This window comes from the organism of the source record quoted next, assembly GCF_019968985.1.
Source record: "MAG: Porospora cf. gigantea B chromosome Unknown PgB_NODE_80_length_45045_cov_119.772, whole genome shotgun sequence".
Classification (NCBI taxonomy): Eukaryota; Apicomplexa; class Conoidasida; order Eugregarinorida; family Porosporidae; genus Porospora; species Porospora cf. gigantea B.
The window spans coordinates 24,993-45,045 of record NW_027179271.1 but is presented as its reverse complement, the minus strand read 5'-3'; the positions used below and the strand labels follow the sequence as shown (position 1 = coordinate 45,045).

Sequence of the window (20,053 nt, the reverse complement as noted above, 5' to 3'; positions counted from 1 at the left end):
TTCCCTTGGTGTTCCCTCAACGCCTTCCTTCAAGTCCAGTTTTGAGAAGTTCCCCTCCAGCGCTGCCTGGGCAGGAGCCAGAGGTGCATGTACTCCTAGCATGACGAGGTTCCTCTCTCTGGGTGTGCCATCGGTCCCTTCCTTCAGGTCCAACCTGAAGAACAAGCCTTCCAGAGCGGCTTGTTCCGGCATTCTCGGAGAGTTAGCCCCCAGCAGAGACACCTGCAGAAACGAATAGCGACGAATGGAAGAGACGCCTTACCTGTCGTTCCCTTGGTGTTCCCTCAACGCCTTCCTTCAAGTCCAGTTTTGAGAAGTTCCCCGCTAGGGTGTGCTGCACCGGAGGTGCCGCCAACGGGGAGCCAATCAGATGGACCTGTCGCGGGACTGGAGAACCTGGAGGTCCCTCCTTCAGATCAAGCCGGTTGAAATTCCCCAGCACGTCGGATTGTTTCGGTTCCTCAGCTTTCACGCCTAAGAACTCGATCTGGGATGTGTAATCGCCCATGAACGCACCGATCTTTCCGTTGGGCTTCCTTTGGCGCTTGGGTGCAGACCTAGACGAGAGAAGGAGGCGGTCACTGCCGGTCTTCGGGGTGCCGTGTCCAAGGGCAAGCCTATCATGACGACTTTGTGCTCCTCCTCAGGCTTCGAGGCCGACACTCCCACGAATTCCACGCCGAAATTCAGGCCACATTTCCCCACCGCAGCCTTGGAAATGAGGTGGAGTGACTTGGCCGAGAATCCCTCAGGGTACTGTGGACTTAGCGAGTCTGACCCGGCTCTGGGTCCCCACCGACTGGCAACCTCATACAACAGATGAGTTTTACAGTAGAGGTAGTGGTCAGTCATCTTGATGGTTTGCAGTTCGTTCCGAGCCATCTGCAACATGCGCTGCAAAGTGTCTTCGCTAGCGAGATCCATCGTCTCCATATTGTCCACCCACGGAACAAGCCCCGGTTTATTCAGCCTACTGGCCTCCGTCCTCATCACTTCGAAGAGTTTGGTGGGGGTCCAGTGACCCGGCAGACGATCCAAGCAGTTGGTCACCAGGGCCTCTCGAAGGCTGAGTTTCTTGATTCTCATCCACTCCGCAGCAAACTTCGTACTAGTGTAGTACATGGTGTGGTCTCGATCACAGACCTGGACCAGATTCTTCAGGATGTGGTGGTACTTCTCAAAGAATGAAACGTGCTGTCTCTCCCAGTTGTCCTTCACAGTTTCCAGGTGAGCGCCGAAGAACGCAGGATCTCTTGCCGAGCAGACGTCTCGTGAAGCAGCCATATGCTCGATCAGGCGGTAGACTGTGCCATAAATGGGAGTCACAGGAACGATATGGGAGTGGCGCACTGTCATGGTCCTGACGCCCTCTCTCAGGGAGGCTCTGTAGTTATTGCTTATTGCCTCGCTGCTTTCGAAACAGGAAAACTCCGCCTCCGGGTTCGACTTCGGTCGTCCGCAGCTGATAAACTTCATGAAATCCACGCTTGTGTTTCGCAGGTTGTACAAGTCGATTTTTCCTGCCAACTGGGCTGACACCCGCGAAGCATCGGTGGCTTCACGGAGGTAGGCGGTATCCAGATGTTCCTGGGAACACAGGCCCCCCATGGGACTGTACCGGTGTTCTAGCTCCCTTGAGTATCCATGCTTGAATCCTTCTTCCCGTCTTCCTATCTTGTGATAGTAGTAGTTGGATTTGGCGTCGACTTCGGGGTTCGATTCCTTGCTGCTTGCGAAGGGGATTTGCGGTCTGCTTAGGTTCTGCGCCTGGGCGTCGTACAGATGGGGCGGCGGCGCAGCAACGCCGATCAGAAAGTGAGTCACTAAGAGGATCGTGTGCATGTATGCGAAGTGATTTCGGTGAGACTACCATGACACAGTGTTGCGATATGGGAACGGTGGCACAAATAATTGGTTGCGAATCAACAAGGGTAACAGCAAATGGACGAGGACACCTAGAACATTGTAGCCAAGAAACCTACAGCTGCTGTAGCAGGTATTAATGATATTGATGCTTGTGAACCTACCTCTGAGTCGCTGAGACCCACACACGTGCTGCATGTGATGTTGCGGGAAGGCGATTTCGGAATTGAGCTCAGCTGACCTCTGAGCATGGTAGCCTCTTGGCGGCTGCGGTCCAGCGACCGCTGAAGGTGCTTGTTCGTTCGCCTGAGTTCGCGGACCTCGTCGTCTAGTGACCTCAGCAGACCGCTGGTCGAGGAATCGTAGCCTTTTAAAGTCAGGTCTCGCTCCTGGCGGATCTGAGCAGAAAGATCGTTTACCTGCCCCTCAAGCGCCTTTTTTTCGACTGACAGCTTGCCGTTGTCAACAACGAGTTTCTGGATCTGGTTGCTCATAGCCGTTGCAGATAGATGTACCGAGTGGAGGTCGATCACTTTGGATTGCGAAGCGTCGACATCGCTTTGGAGCTTCGAGGACAGCGCGGTTTCCAGCTCCACGGTACGGCTCCGAAAAAGATCTGTCTGCCGAGTGAGGTCGGCCTGTTGGGACTGCATATGAGGGTCGCTGTGCCTCTTACCTCAATCTGCTCCCGCAGGCTTTCCACCGTGGACTCCAGCTCCACGCGTTCCTTATCGTGCGTTTGTTGGCGACTCTCGTGCTCCTTGATAAACGCCTCCAGCGGAAGCAACACCTCCATGCCGAACTCTTCTGTGTCCTCCGAGCAAAGGGAACCTGGAGACACGAGTGTTCGTAGACGCGTCAGCAAGTCGAGCAGCAGACGTTGTTTCTCGTCTCGCCGGTCTTGCATGGCGGAAAAGTCCTTTTGCATTGCGCGTAGGCTCCGTTCCTTCGCTTTCACGTACCCTTTGTGGGACGTTTCTAGCTTCTGAAGCTTCGAGTTGACGCCTTGCAATTTCGAGAGGGCTTCGCCGACCTCGAACTCTGATTTGCGTCTCTGCATCTCGAGGTCAATTCGCAGGTCAGCAGCAGCTTGTCTCGAGGCTTGCAGCTCCAGCTCCAACGTCCTCACCAACTGAGACATGTCGTCGAGGCTTGTCTCCTGCAGCTCCGCACGTCGTGCCAGGCCCAGATGTTCCTCCTCAAGCCGAAGAATGCGGTCCTGTTCCCCCTCCCACCGGAGTCGGCTCAGGTGCAAAGCGGAGTCCTTCGCCATGATTTGGCGCCTGGTCTGCTCGAGCTCGGCCTGCAGCGCTCCTCCTGTGGCTTTAAGCTGCTCCCGCGCCGCCTCTATCGTCTGCAGTTCCTCCCGGCACAGGGCCAACTCGGCGGTTCGCACTCGCCATTGCTCGTCTTGCTCTTGAAGCAGAGACAGCCTCTCTCCCAGCTGACCTTCCTGTGCGCTAAGAGAGGCGATGAGAGACTCCGCGTCCCACAAGCGTTGAGAAGCCGCGGTGAGCTCCGCAGTCAATCGAGATACCTTCTCTTCCAGCTCAGGAATAGCCAGCTCCAAGGTCTGCTTGGCCTCCGCCAGCTCATGCTGCCTGGCTTTTGAAAGCTTTAAGTCGCCGTCTATCCGTGCCATATCCTCCCTAACACCCGAAAACCGCACGCGTAGAGTCGTCACCTCCCTGGCGCCGACGGTTACCAGCTCCTCCACTCGCGTAGCTGCCGCAGCCAGAGTCGTTTCGGCGTCCACATGGGCCTCCTGCAGCGTCTGCACCTCAGCCTTCAACAAGGAGGTCTCTCTCTCGGCCTCTCGCAACCGACTTTCAGCTGCGCGCCTCTCGAGGTTGAGGGTGGTCTCGAGGTCCACAATCTGCTGACGGGCGACATCCAGCTCCGAACGCAACACGCAAATGTCGCGGTCTCGGGATTGGACCTGCTGATTGGAGTCCCTCACGGCCTCCTGGTGGAGGGTGTCCATGTTCTCCAGCCTGCGCTTCAAGAGCGACTCCGACGAGGTCAGACGGCGTAGCTCCTGCACCATCTCGTCCGCTTTTGACTCGAGGCTCAGCAGCTTCCAGTCGCCCTTTTCTCTTGCTAGCGTAGCCTCTTGAAGACGAATCTCCGCATGCCGTCGATCTGCATTGGCCTGCATCAATCTGGAGTCGGCCTCGCGAAGTCGCGACCCGAGTTTGCGTATGCTCTCTTGAAGCAGCTCGAGGTCGGAATTCGCCCTGTTGATCTCTCCAGTCAATTTGGCGTTCCGTATCTCGAGCACTGATTTTTGCGCCTCCGAATGAGCCGTCATGATGTCCAGCCGCGTGACGTCTGCCCTCATAGCAACCATCTCGTTATCCATTCGGCTTCTGGTGGACAATGCTTCGGTTTTCCACACCTCGTGGACGTGCTGGGCGGTTTTGGTCTTTTCGTTGGCGCGTTGCAACTCGCCGTCTAGGTGGTTGATGGCAGCCTGCAGTCCCTGAACCTGGTTCTGCACGTCTTGGGTTTCGTTGCAGCACTTGTCCTTGAGGGCTCGGTCGAGTCTCTCCAGCTCCTCCTTCTGAGCTGCTACAGCCTTCTCAAGCCGTCTCTTGTCCGAGTTCAGAGCGTCCTGGGCGATAAGCACCGCCTCATCAGACTGACGCAGCTTGGAGTTCGCGGCCTGCAATGTGTCTACTCGCCGCATCAGCGCCTCCATGCCAACCTCCATCTCGGACATCTTGGCCTCCCGAGTTTTAATATTTTGGGTGAGCTGAGCAACCACTGCCTGGAGTTCGCCGTTCTGGCACTCCACCTCCATTAGCATTGATCGTTTTATTTCCAGCTCGGCCTTCAGAACGTCGACGAGTTCAAGATCTCGAAGATTTGACTCGGCTAGCTCTGCGGCAGCGGCTTCCTCTGCTCGGAACTTCTCCTCGAGGAACTCCAGCCTCCCTTTGAGCCGTTTCATGGTTTGCTCCGCATCCAGGCACTCCTCGGACTTGGCCACCAGACGACCTTCGAGCTCCGCGATGGTCCACTGTTGGCGGTCGATCTCGTCTTTGGTCGCAACCTGCCGTAGAGCGAACTCCTCGACATCTCGAAGATACGATGCTACGGAAGTCTGTCGCTCATCCATTAGGGAGACCTGCAGTTTAAGCTTTTTCTCAAGATTCGTGCGAGATTCGATTTCGGTTAACAGACCCCACTTCTCCTCTTGGAGCTGATCCAGCACGCCAAGGAGCCTGGTGACATCCGCCTTGGCCTCCAGGAACTTAGTGTTCAAGCTCTCCAACTGCGCCGTGTCAATCGGAGGTCGGTTGTTCATTTCTGCAGAGATCGCCGCCAATCTCTCCGATTGCTCACGCAACTCTCTGTTCAACTCCTCCTCACGATATTTGCTGGTACTGAGAAGCGTCTCGGTGGCCTCGAGGTTCGTTCGCAGAGCCTGCATATCGGCTACATACTGTTCCAGTTCTTTTGCCTTCTGTCGCCCCTGTACCGTTAGTTGAAGGTTTCGGCGAGACAGCGTCGCTACGTCTCGTTGGAGCTTACTGGTTTGAGTGTCGACAGTATTCCCCTCATCCGAATCTGAGAACTCTGGTTGGATGAAGAACGACGAGGTCTTCTGTTTGGGTCCCTCGAAGATCAAGGTCGACTTCTCTGCGGGCTTCGGAGCTGCCTTCGCTGTCTTGGCTGCGTCCTTCTCGGCCTTGGCTCTCTCAGCGTTGAGGTCTTTCGTGAGCGCCCGGTTTTCCTCCACTAGCTTCTTCGTACGTGCGGCGTGCTCCCGACACTGACGTTCCAGGCCTTGGACACTGTTAGCGAAGTCATCTTTTCTTTTTTCCAGGTCAGCATTTCTCTCAGTGAGAGCCAATACATCGTTTTCTGCCTCGACCACCACCCTAGTCAGCCGAGCGAGAGCCTCCTCATTCTTCTCATTCTGCCCCTCCAGGAGCTTGAGTCGCTCGCGCAGCTCCTTATTTTCGGCGTCCTGTGTACAAGACTGCAGAGGGGCTCACCCGCTCGTTCAACGTGGTGGTCTGAGCGCTTATCCTCTCTTCAACGAACACAATGTGACGCTTTTGTTCAATGAGGTTCTGACTCAAGGAAGCGATGCCTGTGCGGATGCTCTGTTCAATGAGGTCCTCCATTCTCGACAACATTCGCTCGATAACCTCCGGATCGCTGCATCATCAGGATGCTGGTGACTTACAGAGCAGCTATCAGCGCCATCTCCTCCTCGTCATCGGTTCCTAAAGGCAGCTCGGAATGTCCGTCATCAAACTCTGATTGGTTACTGTCATTGCCGAAGCTGCTCTCTCGGAACTGAGGATCTTCCTCTGACTCCTCTGACGGCTGCTCCTGAAGAAACTTCTGCAGAATGTCTGTGGACGAGTCACTGGAGGTTACGCGGCGTGCTGTATGCGGGCCTGAGGTCAGGTTGGTTGCGAAACGGTTAATGGCGTCGTCGTCCGCGTCAGGGCCATCAACAAAACCCCGTTTGAAGGCGGTGGTAAGCCCTGCAGCCCCCCCAAAAAGGTCATCTTCAGAGCCTGATGCCACAGCTTTCCTAGCGGCCAGAACACCACGGTCGTCTGGATCTTCCTCGGACTCTGACCCTCTGAATCTGAATGCTTTCCTCGCAGCGTGTTCCTCGTCCTCATCGTCATCCTCACCACCGAATCTGAAGGCTTTCTTTATGGTGGGCTTCACAGGTTCCTTTTCCTCATCGTCTTCGTCGTCTCCATCGAATCTGAAGGCTTTCTTTATGGGGGGCTTCGCAGGCTCCTTTTCCTCATCGTCTTCGTCGTCTTCATCGAATCTGAAGGCTTTCTTTATGGGGGGCCTCGCAGGCTCCTCATCGTCGTCGTCTCCATCGAATCTGAAGGCTTTCTTTATTGGGGGCTTCGCAGGCTCCTCATTATCATCGTCTCCATCGAATCTGAAGGCTTTCTTTATTGGGGGCTTCGAAGGCTCCTCATCATCATCGTCTCCATCGAATCTGAAGGCTTTCTTTATTGGGGGCTTCGCAGGCTCCTGATCATCGTCGTCTCCATCGAATCTGAAGGCTTTCTTGGTCGGTTTCGCTTTGGTGGTCTGCCCTGGTTCCTCCCAAGGCATCACTCGACTGCATTATACAGGCCCAACTCACTCACTCAGGCTGCCCACGGTCTTCGTACTCGAATGGTCGACCTGCCTGTTCGCTGACGTCGCCACTTTGAAGAAGGCCCTCCGAAACCGATCGTCGAAGGGACTGAAAGGCCAGGCGGGCCTTTGGAGCGTTGTTGGAGGCTTTTATCATCGATTCCAATACTTCCTCCTCCGAAGAGGACACATCTGATGTGGGCCCTTGTTTGAACATGATGGACTTCCCCCGCTCGAAGGGCTTTCGTAAATCAGCGGGCTCTGGTACTCCGCCAAGACCCATGGTAGGCGCCATGCTCTTCATACGCGCCATGGTGACAGTCCCCATGCGCATAAGGTTGGCTAAGTTGGCGCCTCCGAGCGTCCCCTGCCTAGCCATAGCGCCTGCAGCGATAGTGTTCTGCTTAGCCAGAGCCACTGTGTTCTGCCGAACCATTGCCGCTCCCATAGCACCAACAGCCATAGTACCCATGCGAGCCAGCGCCTTCATCGTACTTGGAGGCTCTTGCGGCGCTGCCACAGCGGTCATCGAGTTCCGTCGACGTGTCATCTCGCCAAAACCTTCCAGCTCTGGGGTGGTTGAGTGCTTGGCAGAGTCCGACACGGACGGCGCCCTCGTTTCTGAATCAGTCCGCAAAGGCACACTCACCATCCAACATCTTCTTCAGGTCGTCAAGCAACTCGAGGACGTGCACGAACTTTTTCAGGTTTACGTCATCCATTCTGTGCTTACCCTGGTGTCGGTTTCAGCGAAAAGATTGCGTATGAGTAGTGGCACACGGGTAAATTCGAGGAATACTAGTCAGAGGACACATAACGAGAAGCCTCCGCACCCGCGCATTCGAGCTTCCAGAGAAGCTTTTTCTTTCGATAGCCTGGTTACGACGGTCAGGAGCCGGGTGATTTCGTCGAACAGCCTGTGCATGGTCTTCTTCTGTGCGTCGCATTCCGCCATAATGGAGGCAGCCGCGTTGACATCGCTCAGAGTGTGAATGTCCTCTTCAAGCTTTGACATCTGCTGAACCAAGTTGGCTGAGGTTTGCTTGTCAAGCAGCTTAATGTCGTTCAGCCCCGAGGAGACGTCCGTTAGCTGTTCCTGCAGAGCGGCCACGGCGGACCTGAATGCGGCTTGAGGATGGGGCTCACCTCAGAGACGCGTTTTCAACAGTCAACTTCTGTTTCGCTTGCTCCAGCCTGAGCTTATCGTTGCCGAGGGCAGTTATCTGCTTACCGTATTGCGTATCCATCGCCTGGTGCGCCAGCTCTCGTGTTCTCAGCAAGGCTGCACTCTCGTCGGCCGCCTCCCGCAGTCCCTTCAGTTGCTTCTGCAGATTAGAGACGACGTCGTCATCAGCAAGCAGGTGGAAGCTGTCTGCCTTCACCAGTGTCAGAGGTGGGATGTTGAGGGCCATCTCAGTTTGCTGAGAACGCTTCATGCAGACATGCGCATCCCTAGCTTCCAGAGAGGCAATGCGCTTGATGTAGGCGAACATGGACTGATGAAAGACCACTCAGCACTCACGTCGTTAAGCTGGTAGTTCTGCTCGTCTCGCTGGGCGAGCTGCGTCCGAAGCGTGGTGTTGAGCTGCTCAAGCGTCTGCAGCCGTTGGGAGAGCTTCTCTAATTCCGCAGTCAGCAGCTCCACTTGGGCCTCGTGTTTGGCCGCGGCTAGGTCTCTGGCCGCTTCAAGCGCCAGCAGTGATTGGTCTCGCGTTAGGGCCGCATCTGTCAGAGCCCAGACCTCGTACCGTAATGACTTTATCAGGTCCTCAGCCTCTTCGTCGGTGGTTTGCACATGGAATGACGACCGTTTCCGGGGCGCCTCCTCGGGAGAGAGCGCTACCGTCGTAACCTGCGGGGCTTCTGACTTTCCAAGGAGTTGGGCAGCGAGTTCCGACTGGCGGCTGGCCAAGTCAGCTGAGTGTTCGGCGAAGACCAGCCGCTCCTCCTCCAACTCATTGATCTGGGTCTGCTGTCTGTCTATCAGAAACTGCATTTCCTTGGCCTCCTTCTGCATTCGTTCCTCTGCCTGTGTCAGGCGTCTTCGACCTAGCTCCAGCTCCTGCTCAGCGTTTTGGAACATTCGGTTCTCCTCGATCATACGTTTCATAGACTCATTGTTAGTCTTCAACTGTTGCTCGTACTTCTCCTTCTGCAAATCCCACTGCTTTGACTTCTCCTCCAAGCCCTGCACCTTGTCAGCCTGGTCATCGGCGTCGCGTGTGGCGTTCAAGACTTTCTGCTTGAGATGCTGAAGTTGTTGGTGATGTTGCAAGGCTTCCGCGTTCACAGATTCGATGCCGACTGCAAGTTCATTTTCTACCACATGCTCCATCCGCGAGAGCAGCTGGCTCACGACGTCCCGATCCCTGAATCAAGCATTAGAGAAGCACCCACATGACCGATAGAATGTCGCTGTCATGCGAGGCCGATACGTCCTTGCCGCCGAGGCTTTCCGACGACGCATTCTCGATCAAGTTCTTCAGCAGGTCCGAGCCCTTCACGTCGAAAGCTGCTCGAGGCTTGGTTCTGGGTGAGCCTGCAGACGTGGCGGTACCGCTTGCGAATGCCCCCACAGGTTCCAGATCAGCCGACAGCTGTTCGCTGCCGATATTGGGAGAGAAGGTAGTCTTGGTGGAGGTGGCCAAGCGACTTATGCGAGACCTGGCGCCAGCCAGGGTAGGATACCGCGTCAACGTCATCGGTACTGAACCTTCTCCGAAAGCCTCTAGCGAGATCTGCTCCGACAAGTCAGTCATCGAGGTCACCACGCTCAACGCGTGCATGGACTGAGCGAGTGATGCCTTCAAGCCATCCAGCAATCCCAATATATGCACGAAGGTCTGCAGATTCTCCTCATCCATCGATACGAAACTAATCTTAAGATTTGACGAGAGGAGACTACAGCTGGAGGCGGAAGATACGACATTCGAGGTCGTTAGCCTCCACGATGCTGGCGGCCTGATATCTTACAGAGTTATGTGCATTCTGCTAATCTTCAGATTTCACCAAACTGCTTCACAACACCTCAGCTATTTCCAGACGAGGTCGTCGTCCATCAAATCGTACATGTCCAGGATAACCTCTCCAACTTCTTCCATGACGTCTCCCTGAATCTCAATCTGTGTAACCGAACCACGAGGCACCTACGAACTGGGGTTTGCCGTCCTTGGCCGGCTTGGTGGTCGCCGAGCAAGCGAACTTCTTCTTGAAGGCCTTGCACGCCTCGCTCAGCAGCACGTCGTAGAGCTCCAGGCCTTCGACGCAAGTAACCATCTTCCCTTTCTGTCGTTTCTGCTTCGTGATGACAACATTTCTGTCAACTGCTTTGGTATTCTTGGCAGGTTTCTCCAAAACATTGGCTGCGTCAATGCCCTCCACTAGCGCAGGAGCATGCTTTTGCAACCACTTGAAGCACAAGGCCCAGGTATCAGGGTCGTACTGACAGATCTCTGGTGGTCCCCCACAGACGCCACAGTAGAGCACAGATTCCGGACCCTCCATCGCCGATTCGTCGGCGATGGGAATGAACTCTCCACGCACAGCGGGAGCAGCCACCAGAGCAGGGGATGGCGCCGTAGGCGTCTCGGTCGCTGCTGGAGTGCTGCTGACCTCCGCCTCGTCGCCCTTGCCAGCCTTCCCAGCTCTGCCGCCCTTCTTGACCTTCTTCACGTCGTCTCTAGCCTTCCGTAAGGCGGCTTGCCGCTCCTTCCTGGAGAGCTTCACTTCATTGGATTCTGAGGACATGGCACAAAAAGCGGAATACGCCGGTAGATGACCGAACCAGACTTCTACTTGGAGAACAGCTTGGATGATGACCCTTTGATGAGGATACTTGCGGATGGGAGGCCTATATTCGGGCGAGCGGGGCACTTTGTGCCCCTGCTGGAAGCGGCCGTCTCCCATCCGGACGCTCCGCTAACAAAGATGACGGATAGCGTCAGCCAAATAACCAGTCTAGCGCGAAGGCAAGAACTCAAGGACGACACGGAGAAGCTCTTTATGCATCTTAGTCAATTGGAGAAGGAAAAACTCAGACAGACCGATCCAGTCACGGCTAACTCCCCGTTGTGGGACAGGAGCTCAGCGGAGCACCATGAAGCGTTAGAGGCTCTCCGCGGGTTGGAGAAGGTTATGAACCTGCTGCGCTTTCCGGCGTCTGTGGAGGACCTAGGATATCCCCCTGACGTGGAAGCCAAGCAACGAAAGCGAATGGCTGCCTTCCCATCGATTGACCACCCATCCGTAAAGCAGGACGCCGTCGACCTGATGTTGGCCACAGTAGTAAGGCTGAAACACCACAAGAAATTACTGCAGCAGTGTGGTGAGTCTGGATGATTACCTCTAATCAGATAAGGCTCACGCCGAGCTGAAACTCGCCGTCCCTTCGCACTTGGCGTTTCTGAAGTTGATAACTGAGTTGCTTTCGACATGGAACCTACACCTTCAGCCAGTGGCGCCTCACGTGTTTACTGAGGTCGATTGGGACCACCCCCATAGAGCTGAAGTGTGGGTAGAGGTGTTTAGTCCGCCGTCCTCCACATGGATCCCGAGAATGAGACGCGCGGAGAACGGAAAGGTCCTCAACGCTCCGAATAACTGCTGGCCTTCGATTCCGGGAACGGACCCATTCTCTCCTGTCTGGGGCCAAATCTTCTGTAAGCAAGCAGACGAAGGCCTTGGGTTGGACGTTCTCCTCCAGTTCTCTGGTGACACCGCCGACATGGTGAAGAAAGCAAAACGGCTTCAGGTAAGCCTGCGGCTGACCAACGTCTCCGGCGATAGCAGTGAGTGTGCCGTGTGTAGCGCTCGGCGGCGCCTGCGGCTGCCACCGCCGACAGTGGTTGTCCGCGGCGATGCCACAGAGCCCCGAACCCCCCCCAGCGATTGGCCTGAGACCACAATGGCGGTACATCGCTCACTGAAGAATGCCCGCGCAATCTGTATGGATCGAGCCATATTTAGCCTGTCCCAGCAGCAGGGATGTCGGCTCGAGCCCGACGCTCTGGATGCGTGGCCTGATGGATCCCGACTGCTCACTGGGACACTCTATTGCTCGCCTCCTTCACGAACTATCCACCCGTATGGGAAGGAGGACGTGGTCACAGTGCTGCTTCCGATGACTCTCTCGAGCGCCTCGGGACCTGCAGTGCTGGAGTTGCCCAATTTTCCTGTCCATTTCCGGATGGTGCCACAACTATTGGACTGGAACTCCTCCAACTCCACATTCACGATGAAGGACTTCCCCTGCTTTCTGGGAGTTGATGAGGTCAACCCAACGGTGGTGCAATCTCGATACCAGTGTAATGAGGACTGGCAGGTGCCTCAGGTATCGTATTTCACCACTGACGTCATCATTGACATCTCCTTCAAACAGGAGGCCTCAAGCGTTCCATCTGTCCCTAATGGGCTGTGTCCGACATGCACAGCCGCTCTACAATCTCGGTGCGAACGCCTCAATCGTATCTGTGAGTTCTCACTGCGTAACCATTTCTTGCTCTGCTGGAAACAGGACACGTTGGTAGCACCAGCGCTTCATTTCGATTTTCACATCATGCAGTACTCTGGAGAACGATTTCTGAAGCAATGGATGAGATGGCTAATGTCCCACCTCGCAACTATAGCATTGTTCAACTGATGCGCCAACAAAGTCGTCAACGTTAAAATTGGGGCGTGAATGAACTATACAGCGGTTAATTATTACACAGCGACCTGCTGACTTCGTGAATCGGAAGTGCTTTGAGTCGCAGATCGAGTCGTGGTCATGAGTTTCGCATCAAGTCCAAAAAATGGCCGCGCCAACAGATGGAAGTCAACAGAATCCAGAATGAGCGGTCGCATCAAGTGAGGGGACACGCAGCCCACTAAAAACAGCAACGGTCCAATGATGGAGAAGGCAGCGCCAATGGCGAGCATCCAGAACGGGTAGGACCCACCGTAAGGTGCGTCAGGCGAGGTTATCGTCCGGGCGAGGATGAAGCAGAGTGCTGTAGGCACAGCGAGCTTCACAGAGAGAGACCAGACTCTCGGAAGCCTAACACTTCCTGGGCACGCCAGATAGTTTAAGTTGTACCGTAAACGCTCAAGGTTTCCAAGGTAAAGCCACCAAGAGCGTTCCCCAGCCGGAAGAGGGCTCTTGATCAACACAAAAGCCAACAACGACATTGTCACCGACAGGGCCAGAGTGCCGAGAACGAATCCATACCAGGCAGATCCGTCTGAGAGCGCCGCTCCCCAGAACCCGGCGAACGGCACCAGCGACACCGACAAGAAGAGCATCCACTGGGCCACACCTCCCACCTGTGAGACGACCTCCTCTTTTAGATAAAGGAACCCGAAAAATAGTGCCTCGGCAAGGCAGAAGAACTGAACCAGGACCTTCCCGTTGAAATGATTCATGACAGTCATAAGGTGAGCTCCGATGTCGGTGCTCAGTAGTAGATGCCAGGGCAAAAACAGCATACATACAACAGCCGAGACAGAGCGTCGGCGGGAAAGAGGAAAGCGGCTTCGGAAGCATCTGCTCTCGAAGAGGACATCCACCAGACTCTGTACAAATCCAGCCATGCTGTTCAGGCCAAGTAGACTCATCAACAGAAAGAACATCGAGCAATTTATACGGGCCCAGGGGACACCGAGGCTAGAGATGCCCGCAGGGTAGACAATGAAGGTCATTTCGTACCCTTTGAGCGGAAGCTCATCTGGAGGAACGCCCGCATGCTTTGAGAGCAGTCCGCAACTGGCGAACATCACGACACAGGAGAGGAGAGCGAAGGCTGTGTCGGCGCTAGCCACGACCAGGGCATCCGTGACGAAGTTTTGGCGGCGGGGGTTGTGCTTCGCCAGGGACATCATGGTCCCGCTGGCGACGTTCACAGAGTACAAGGATTGGCCTAAGGCGTCAATCCAAGCTTCGAGCTTACAAATCTTGCTGAAATCAGGCCACATGAACTTGGTGATCGCGACATGCGAGCCGTCAAACGCCAACGTGGAGCATGTCATAACCGCAATCAGAACACACGACATAGTCAGCGTCATGGTAGCGATGTTGGCCATGAATTTGGGGCCCCGAAACACCTGCAGGTAAACAAGCGCCCAGGTGGCGACTCCCGCCAGCAGTATTCGCCAAGAAATACCCTCCAGAACCAAATCAGGTTCCGCGTAGGCGCCAGCGGGACTCTGATAGAACATCGTAGCCGTCCTTATAATGTCGGCTCCTGAAGGGTCACTCCATGGCACCACGCGTTTGAAGCTGTCCACAAAGTACAAAAGTGACCAGCAGACCACGAGGGGGTAACTCAAGCAACTCGCTATGGAGACAGCGAACTGCAATCCCAAGGGCCTCATACGCGTGCTTCCCGCAGAGGCTGAAGCCCCAACGCAATTCGCGCCGGCCGCCTGTGCGATGCCGAACTCAAGCAGCAGCATCGGCAACACTAGCGTCCACGTAACCGTGAAGTAGGGAATCAGGAACGCCATTCCTCCGTGAAGGAGCATCAAATTGGGGAACCAACAAACATTGCTGTAGCCGACGGTCACTCCAATTGCTGCTGACCAGAATGAAATGCGAGAGTTGTACCCTCTCTGGGATGTCGCCTTGCTGGCCAGATACATCCAGAATTACATTTTAACATTAGCGCATTGAGGAACTCAATGATCAAGTATGTCCAAAGTGGGCAGACGGAACCTCCCTAGTTCCATAATTTGCCTCACTCCAACAAATAAAACTGCCGGCAATGACGTGTGAGCAAAGCAAGACAGACTATGAGGCTCTGGTTGGCACCGACGTTGACGGAGTCACTGTTCACCACAACGCTTACGAAGGCACCCACGAGGAGGACCACGAGGATAGGTGCGTCTGCACAGCTGGCTTCGAACAGGCGCGTCCTGATCGGACCGTGTGTGAGGATATAGAGGAGTGCCCTGATGAGGACTGCAACGCCCAATTCATGTCAGGTGGGCAGGCTGAATCCTCTGAACAGGTACCTGTGTCGAATTGGCGGGAGCGTATGAGTGCGAATGCACCGAGTGGGGTAGTCACCCTCTCACTGGAGGGTACGAGGATGGAACAGACTTGTCGACATGCGAAGGTGAACGCCTTTTCCCAGTTAAACATAGCGAAAAATACCTGCGACTCGGACATATGTGCCACCAGAAAATCTGACTGGGCCGCGTTGATCGGAACTGATGTGGATGGCAAAGTTGTCAGCCACCAAGCTTACACCGGCACGTGCACCTCGGACGCAACATTCGGTGCTGTTTGTGAATGTGAATCGGGATTCTCCAACAAGGGGAATGAGGAAAGTTCAGTCTGCGAGGACATCTCCGAGTGTCAGGGAGACCCGTGTACTTCTGAAGGTACCCGAACAGACACCTGCGTCGAACGACATGGAACCTATGAATGCGTGTGCCAAGACCAGTACGGCGAGCATCCGACGACTGGAGGGTTCGGTGACGGAACCGACTGGACTACGTGCACTCGTGAGAGGGAAGCCATGCAGTAACCCAGCAATCAATACATGCGCCAGCGGCATCTGCTCCACTCTGCGGACAGAGAAGGAAGGTCAGATCGGCACGACTGTTGACGGGCTTCGGCTCTACAAAAACCCCTACGACGACACACGTAAGCGCGGTTCTCATTTCCATCTCATTCTTTTCAGTGCAGTGCACCGACAACGCGCTGTACGGCGCCATATGCTTGTGCACCAGCGGCAACCAAAATGTCGAGGGGCTGGATTATGCGCAGTGCGTGGACGTACCAGAATGTTCGCCGAACCCGTGCACCGACAAACATGTCACCACTCGAACATGCCTTGAGATGTGGGGGACCTATGAGTGCGAATGCAAGTCGTTCACCCAACACCCCTTGAATGATGACGGATCGACAGACTATACGGAATGCGGCGGTGAGCCCCCGGTTCTCATTGTAAGGCAGTCGGGGAGGCTTGCTCGGACGATCCTGCGCCATGCCAGGCGCAGTTCGATACAATGGAGCCGTTGGTGGGAACGGAAATCGACGGGGTCTTGCTCGACCATAACCCCTACGACAATACTTGCGTGGACCACAGACGCTATGGGCCCGTATGCGGGTGCACAGGAGGGTTCACAAACGCTGGGTTCTTGGATTCCAGAATCTGCAACGGTGTGTCAAGCTCGCTTTGGTGACACAGACGATGAGGAGTGTCCGGGTAATCCCTGCAGCAGCTCCGGCCTGTACACCGGCACGTGTACCGAGATCCTGGGAACGTACGAGTGTAACTGCACGGATCCCCAGGGGAAACATCCAGACGGCGGACTGAATGGCACAGATTGGACCGTCTGCGTCCCGGGTCAGCTATGTAGTATGGGTCTCTGCGACGACAAGTTTGACAGTTTCATCGCCCTTGTGGGGACGAACGATACTGACGGTGTTTACGTCCACCACAACCCGTACGATCGATCGTGTGTGGACGATTCCCAATGGGGAGCCACATGCGGATGCACAACCGGGTTCCGCAATAAAGGAACGCTGAGCGCTCTGGAGTGCGAGGACATCGACGAGTGCGCCGAGGACGCACTGGGCAGCTGTGGCGCCAACACCATCTGCACGAATGTTTTGGGTTCCTGGATGTGCCAATGCAACTTTGGCCTGGAGGACCCAGCTTACACTGCCAGTTTTGAGGGCCCAAAAAACTGTGCGGATATCAACGAGTGTGAGTTGGGAGTTTTTCGGTTGGACGGCATGGTGTCGGTGAGAGACCATCGGAATAATCAGCAGACTGCTTGTAATATGTACGCTGGGATGTGCGTCAACAGTGATATGTTGACTACAGGCGCCGCTTACAGCTGCTTGTGCTATGATGGCTGGGAGGCCAAGGCTCAGATCACTGACAGTGATATTCAGACCGGCTGCTCAGGTGGGGAAGTGCAGCCAGGTACACAGACTGCTGCGAAGACATCGACGAATGTGCAAGGGGCACTCACCAGTGCGAAGAGACTTGCTTTCAGGGTGTGGTGTCGGATCCGGTGGGAACCAACTACACCTGCGACTGTGGCACTCAGAGGTTTCTCATTTCCGAGATCAGTTGCACCGGGTGTGAGTATGATGGCTGGCTCAATTGGAGCGACTGTTCAAAGGACTGCGGCCTGGGAGTCAAATCTCGCGTGGGTATGGTGACGCAACCAAGAGACGACAACCCGTTCATTCGGAAAACCCCTCAGGAAACGTGCGTCAAGACTCAGGAGTCGCAGTGCTTCGTGGATTTTTGCAAGGAAGACCTCTGCTCGTACTCCTCCTGGACAAGCTGGACCGACTGCTCTCGGCCTTGCGGCGGGGGTGAAATGTCTCGTGAACGTTCTCTAAGTGAGGGCGAGTCGTCCTACTGCACGGAGCCCCTGGTTGAGACAGACACGTGCAACACTCAGTCTTGCACGGGTATCATGCTGAAGGTTGTCCGCCACCCTGCTTTTCTAGCAGGCGTCGCGGCAATCGTCCTAATCGCGTTGGTCACGGCTGGAGTGTGCATCCATCGCCATATCCGCATAAAGAGGTAGGAATTCTCCAGCCAACTCATCGCCAGAAGAAACACTGAAGACGAAACTGCGCTTACCAAAATTTACCATGAAAAAAAAGCAGCGGGTTCAGGACCTCCACCGCCTGCGAATCGCGATTCGTTGAAGCCCAAGATTCCAACGTGACGTGTTTCCATAGTATATCATAAATTTCGTATATTGCATGTCGCATCTCTCTGTAACTCAGCTCCGAGACCAAGCGTTCCTGCCCCTCTGCCTGGTGTCCAGCACCTCTGTTCACATGACAACAAGCGGTCAGACGACTTCCGTCAAACCTGAGACAACAATGGAGTCGAGCTTCTCAGTCTCGCCGAACGCCAGTCGTCCAGTTTCCCAGGATAGCTTCCGATACAGCGTGCTCCGCCCTGAGCCCCGCCCCAGCAGGGCCAACCTCACAGATGCCGCAATCGGACCCGACCGTTCACGCCCTGATGGAAACCCTCTGCTATTCGAGGAGGCCCCCCTCCAGAGCCCACCCTGCTTCACCACGCGTGACATGAACCCGTGTCGTCTGTCGAAACCGCGACCCACGCGGCATCAGGCCACGTCCTTGCAGGCCGTCAGGCGGAACGTCAGCGCCCGCATGCATGGCGAGCCGGCGCTGGACGACAGCTGGGTAGAGAGAGTCCGCGAGGAATCTGATTGGTGCCGTAGTCAACTCGATGAGCTGCCGACCTTGTTTGAAGCCTCCGTCAAAACTATCCGTCGCCTGGAGAGCTACAACGTGGATGCGTACAAAGAACACCGCGCTGAAAAAGCTAGACTGAAATCTGATACCGAGATGGGCCTGTTCCAAGACCACAACACCATTCTGCGGAGCAGTGACCTCGGAAGCCTGTTCCCTACTCCCCGACTGCATCTGGGGACCCCATGCAGCCATCTGCCTCTTCAAAGCGAGTCTCGAATTGTAACGCTTTTCTCTGAATTGCATTCCAACGTATCCATTACCCTCACCAAGTTCCTTGAACAATCTGACGCCAAGAAGACAAAATGGCTTGCGAAGCTTACCCCCAAACTATACAAGACCTCTCCATCGAACTACCGAGCCATTCTGGTCATCCTGGCTGCCGAAAACTGCCGCCGTATGGAGCAGCGACTTCTTGCAGTAAAGACGCTTTGGTCGTTAGCCAGTGATGTCGTCCAGACGGACAGGAATGGATGCTGGTCCGTCGTTGAGAAGGTTCACAAGGTTCTGCCTGGGTTCGCTATCGACGCCACACTCAAGCTGTCGAACGATTGCGCACCCTTCAGAGGTCTGGGGGCGCTGCAGACGCCGCTTCTGCCGGCTCAGGAGCCCTCAACCCTGGTGTGGGACATGACTATACCCTGGAAACAAACTGGGATTGCCGCTGTTGACAGCTCACTGACGGCTAAAGACCTTCAGATGCATATGACCAACACTTCAGCATGCTACAGTCAGGCTGCCCTGTACTCCCACTTCAACGGACGGACGCTATACCCAGTAGGAGTGACGGATGAACAATTCTGCTCCCGGGGTCCAGCGTTCAATTTGATGGCCTCGCCCCACCGTAAGGACAACGCCTTCGAGCGGCTTCAACAGGCGGTCTTCCTTGGCGTGACGGTGGTTGTGCGTCACCTGCGATATCTGGGCTTAGGACAGGTGAACGACGCTGTGGAGGCGATTCTTGCAAAGCAGGACGACCTCCTCTTGCTGACGGCTCGCAGCCGACTGGACGACTGTGGGTAGCCCTATCCTTCTTCACCTCATTCCTTGCAGATTTCCAGGAAGAAAAGTGGATGTCTCTCGCCAACGACATCTGTCGCAGTGCGTTCAGTGTCCTGAGCGAGCTGCGATCCTACTACAGTTTTCCCCGAAAGACCATTGATGGTTGGCGACGCATGTCGATCGAGTCCTGGCTGAAACGCGTGTTCAGATCGTCAGACGCGGATGCGGTGGAGATGCTCGACACCCTCAGTCATCTTTGCATGCCGGACAGGCAACTCTTAGCGTCCTGTGCTACGAACAGGAGTCCAGAGAGCATGCTGGGTGCCGAATTGACCGGAAAGACCCTTCTGACATACTGGACGGACACTACAGAGGGTATGCGGGGTGCGGGGTCGATGGGAAACGCCCTTCTGACGGACTCGACGGAGACTGCAGACAGCAAGCTCGATTTGCCCGACCCTCGCTCGCCTCCGATAGCCTTGACCGAGGACGGACGTGTCACTAGCCTCTCGGCCCTGGACATGGACAACACACAGCAGAAGTCCCACAGTCCGCCTCTCCCGAGCGGCCCCTCCTTGGACATGGACTACACACAGCAGAAGTCCCACAGTCCGTCTCGCCCAAACAGCCCCTCCTTAGAGTTCACAGAGGCGACTCCCAAGGGCAGTCCGGTCTTTCTCCGAAGCGCCAGTCACAACTCTCACACGACTTCCGATGCTCAGGGGGAAGATGATGTCAGAGCAGAGGACAGGTGTGTTGAGAACAACGATGAGGATCCTCTGCTTGAGACTCCGCGACGTTCACAATGTGTGCTGCAGTGAT

General features: G+C 55.4%; 7 protein-coding genes across 20 annotated transcripts; 3 read left to right on the top strand and 4 right to left on the bottom strand.

The window, feature by feature from the left end:
• Positions 1–202: 202 nt before the first annotated feature.
• Positions 203–1,842, bottom strand: KVP17_003112 (uncharacterized protein; the record flags this gene model as incomplete). Its single annotated transcript, XM_068520054.1, has 2 exons — positions 203–487; positions 517–1,842. The coding sequence occupies 2 exons, from the start codon at positions 1,840–1,842 to the stop codon at positions 203–205; spliced, it is 1,611 nt and encodes a 536-aa protein (XP_068371679.1).
• Positions 1,843–1,955: 113 nt separating this feature from the next.
• KVP17_003101 (uncharacterized protein) lies at positions 1,956–9,857 on the bottom strand (the record flags this gene model as incomplete). 7 transcript variants are annotated; one of them, XM_068520024.1, is made up of 10 exons in its annotated part: positions 1,956–2,510; positions 2,540–5,839; positions 5,868–6,033; positions 6,062–6,976; positions 7,005–7,614; positions 7,643–7,716; positions 7,827–8,111; positions 8,140–8,489; positions 8,516–9,362; positions 9,391–9,857. In XM_068520024.1, the coding sequence occupies 10 exons, from the start codon at positions 9,855–9,857 to the stop codon at positions 1,956–1,958; spliced, it is 7,569 nt and encodes a 2,522-aa protein (XP_068371650.1).
• Positions 9,858–10,025: 168 nt separating this feature from the next.
• On the bottom strand, positions 10,026–10,740 carry KVP17_003109 (uncharacterized protein; the record flags this gene model as incomplete). Of its 2 annotated transcripts, XM_068520047.1 has the most annotated exons (2): positions 10,026–10,115; positions 10,144–10,740. In XM_068520047.1, the coding sequence occupies 2 exons, from the start codon at positions 10,738–10,740 to the stop codon at positions 10,026–10,028; spliced, it is 687 nt and encodes a 228-aa protein (XP_068371673.1). The 2 variants fall into 2 exon arrangements, with proteins under 2 accessions (XP_068371673.1, XP_068371672.1); XM_068520046.1 differs by having other exon boundaries at positions 10,111–10,740.
• Positions 10,741–10,767: 27 nt separating this feature from the next.
• Positions 10,768–12,631, top strand: KVP17_003104 (uncharacterized protein; the record flags this gene model as incomplete). Of its 2 annotated transcripts, none has more annotated exons than XM_068520037.1 (2): positions 10,768–11,317; positions 11,346–12,631. In XM_068520037.1, the coding sequence occupies 2 exons, from the start codon at positions 10,768–10,770 to the stop codon at positions 12,629–12,631; spliced, it is 1,836 nt and encodes a 611-aa protein (XP_068371663.1). The 2 variants fall into 2 exon arrangements, with proteins under 2 accessions (XP_068371663.1, XP_068371662.1); XM_068520036.1 differs by having other exon boundaries at positions 10,819–11,317.
• A 62-nt stretch (positions 12,632–12,693) lies between these two features.
• Positions 12,694–14,607, bottom strand: KVP17_003103 (uncharacterized protein; the record flags this gene model as incomplete). Of its 2 annotated transcripts, none has more annotated exons than XM_068520034.1 (1): positions 12,694–14,607. In XM_068520034.1, one exon carries the CDS (start codon positions 14,605–14,607, stop codon positions 12,694–12,696), a length of 1,914 nt encoding a protein of 637 aa, XP_068371660.1. The 2 variants fall into 2 exon arrangements, with proteins under 2 accessions (XP_068371660.1, XP_068371661.1); XM_068520035.1 differs by having other exon boundaries at positions 12,694–14,490.
• Positions 14,608–14,729: 122 nt separating this feature from the next.
• KVP17_003108 (uncharacterized protein) lies at positions 14,730–17,526 on the top strand (the record flags this gene model as incomplete). 3 transcript variants are annotated; one of them, XM_068520044.1, is made up of 7 exons in its annotated part: positions 14,730–15,474; positions 15,503–15,616; positions 15,654–15,899; positions 15,929–16,135; positions 16,164–16,723; positions 16,751–16,889; positions 16,916–17,526. In XM_068520044.1, 7 exons carry the CDS (start codon positions 14,730–14,732, stop codon positions 17,524–17,526), a joined length of 2,622 nt encoding a protein of 873 aa, XP_068371670.1. The 3 variants fall into 3 exon arrangements, with proteins under 3 accessions (XP_068371670.1, XP_068371669.1, XP_068371671.1); XM_068520045.1 differs by lacking the exons at positions 14,730–15,474; positions 15,503–15,616; positions 15,654–15,899 and having other exon boundaries at positions 16,067–16,889; XM_068520043.1 differs by lacking the exons at positions 15,503–15,616; positions 15,654–15,899; positions 15,929–16,135; ... (1 more) ...; positions 16,751–16,889; positions 16,916–17,526 and having other exon boundaries at positions 14,730–15,497.
• A 181-nt stretch (positions 17,527–17,707) lies between these two features.
• KVP17_003110 (uncharacterized protein) lies at positions 17,708–20,052 on the top strand (the record flags this gene model as incomplete). 3 transcript variants are annotated; one of them, XM_068520048.1, is made up of 2 exons in its annotated part: positions 17,708–19,244; positions 19,283–20,052. In XM_068520048.1, 2 exons carry the CDS (start codon positions 17,708–17,710, stop codon positions 20,050–20,052), a joined length of 2,307 nt encoding a protein of 768 aa, XP_068371674.1. The 3 variants fall into 3 exon arrangements, with proteins under 3 accessions (XP_068371674.1, XP_068371676.1, XP_068371675.1); XM_068520050.1 differs by lacking the exon at positions 19,283–20,052 and having other exon boundaries at positions 17,708–19,252; XM_068520049.1 differs by lacking the exon at positions 17,708–19,244 and having other exon boundaries at positions 19,303–20,052.
• Position 20,053: the final 1 nt, after the last annotated feature.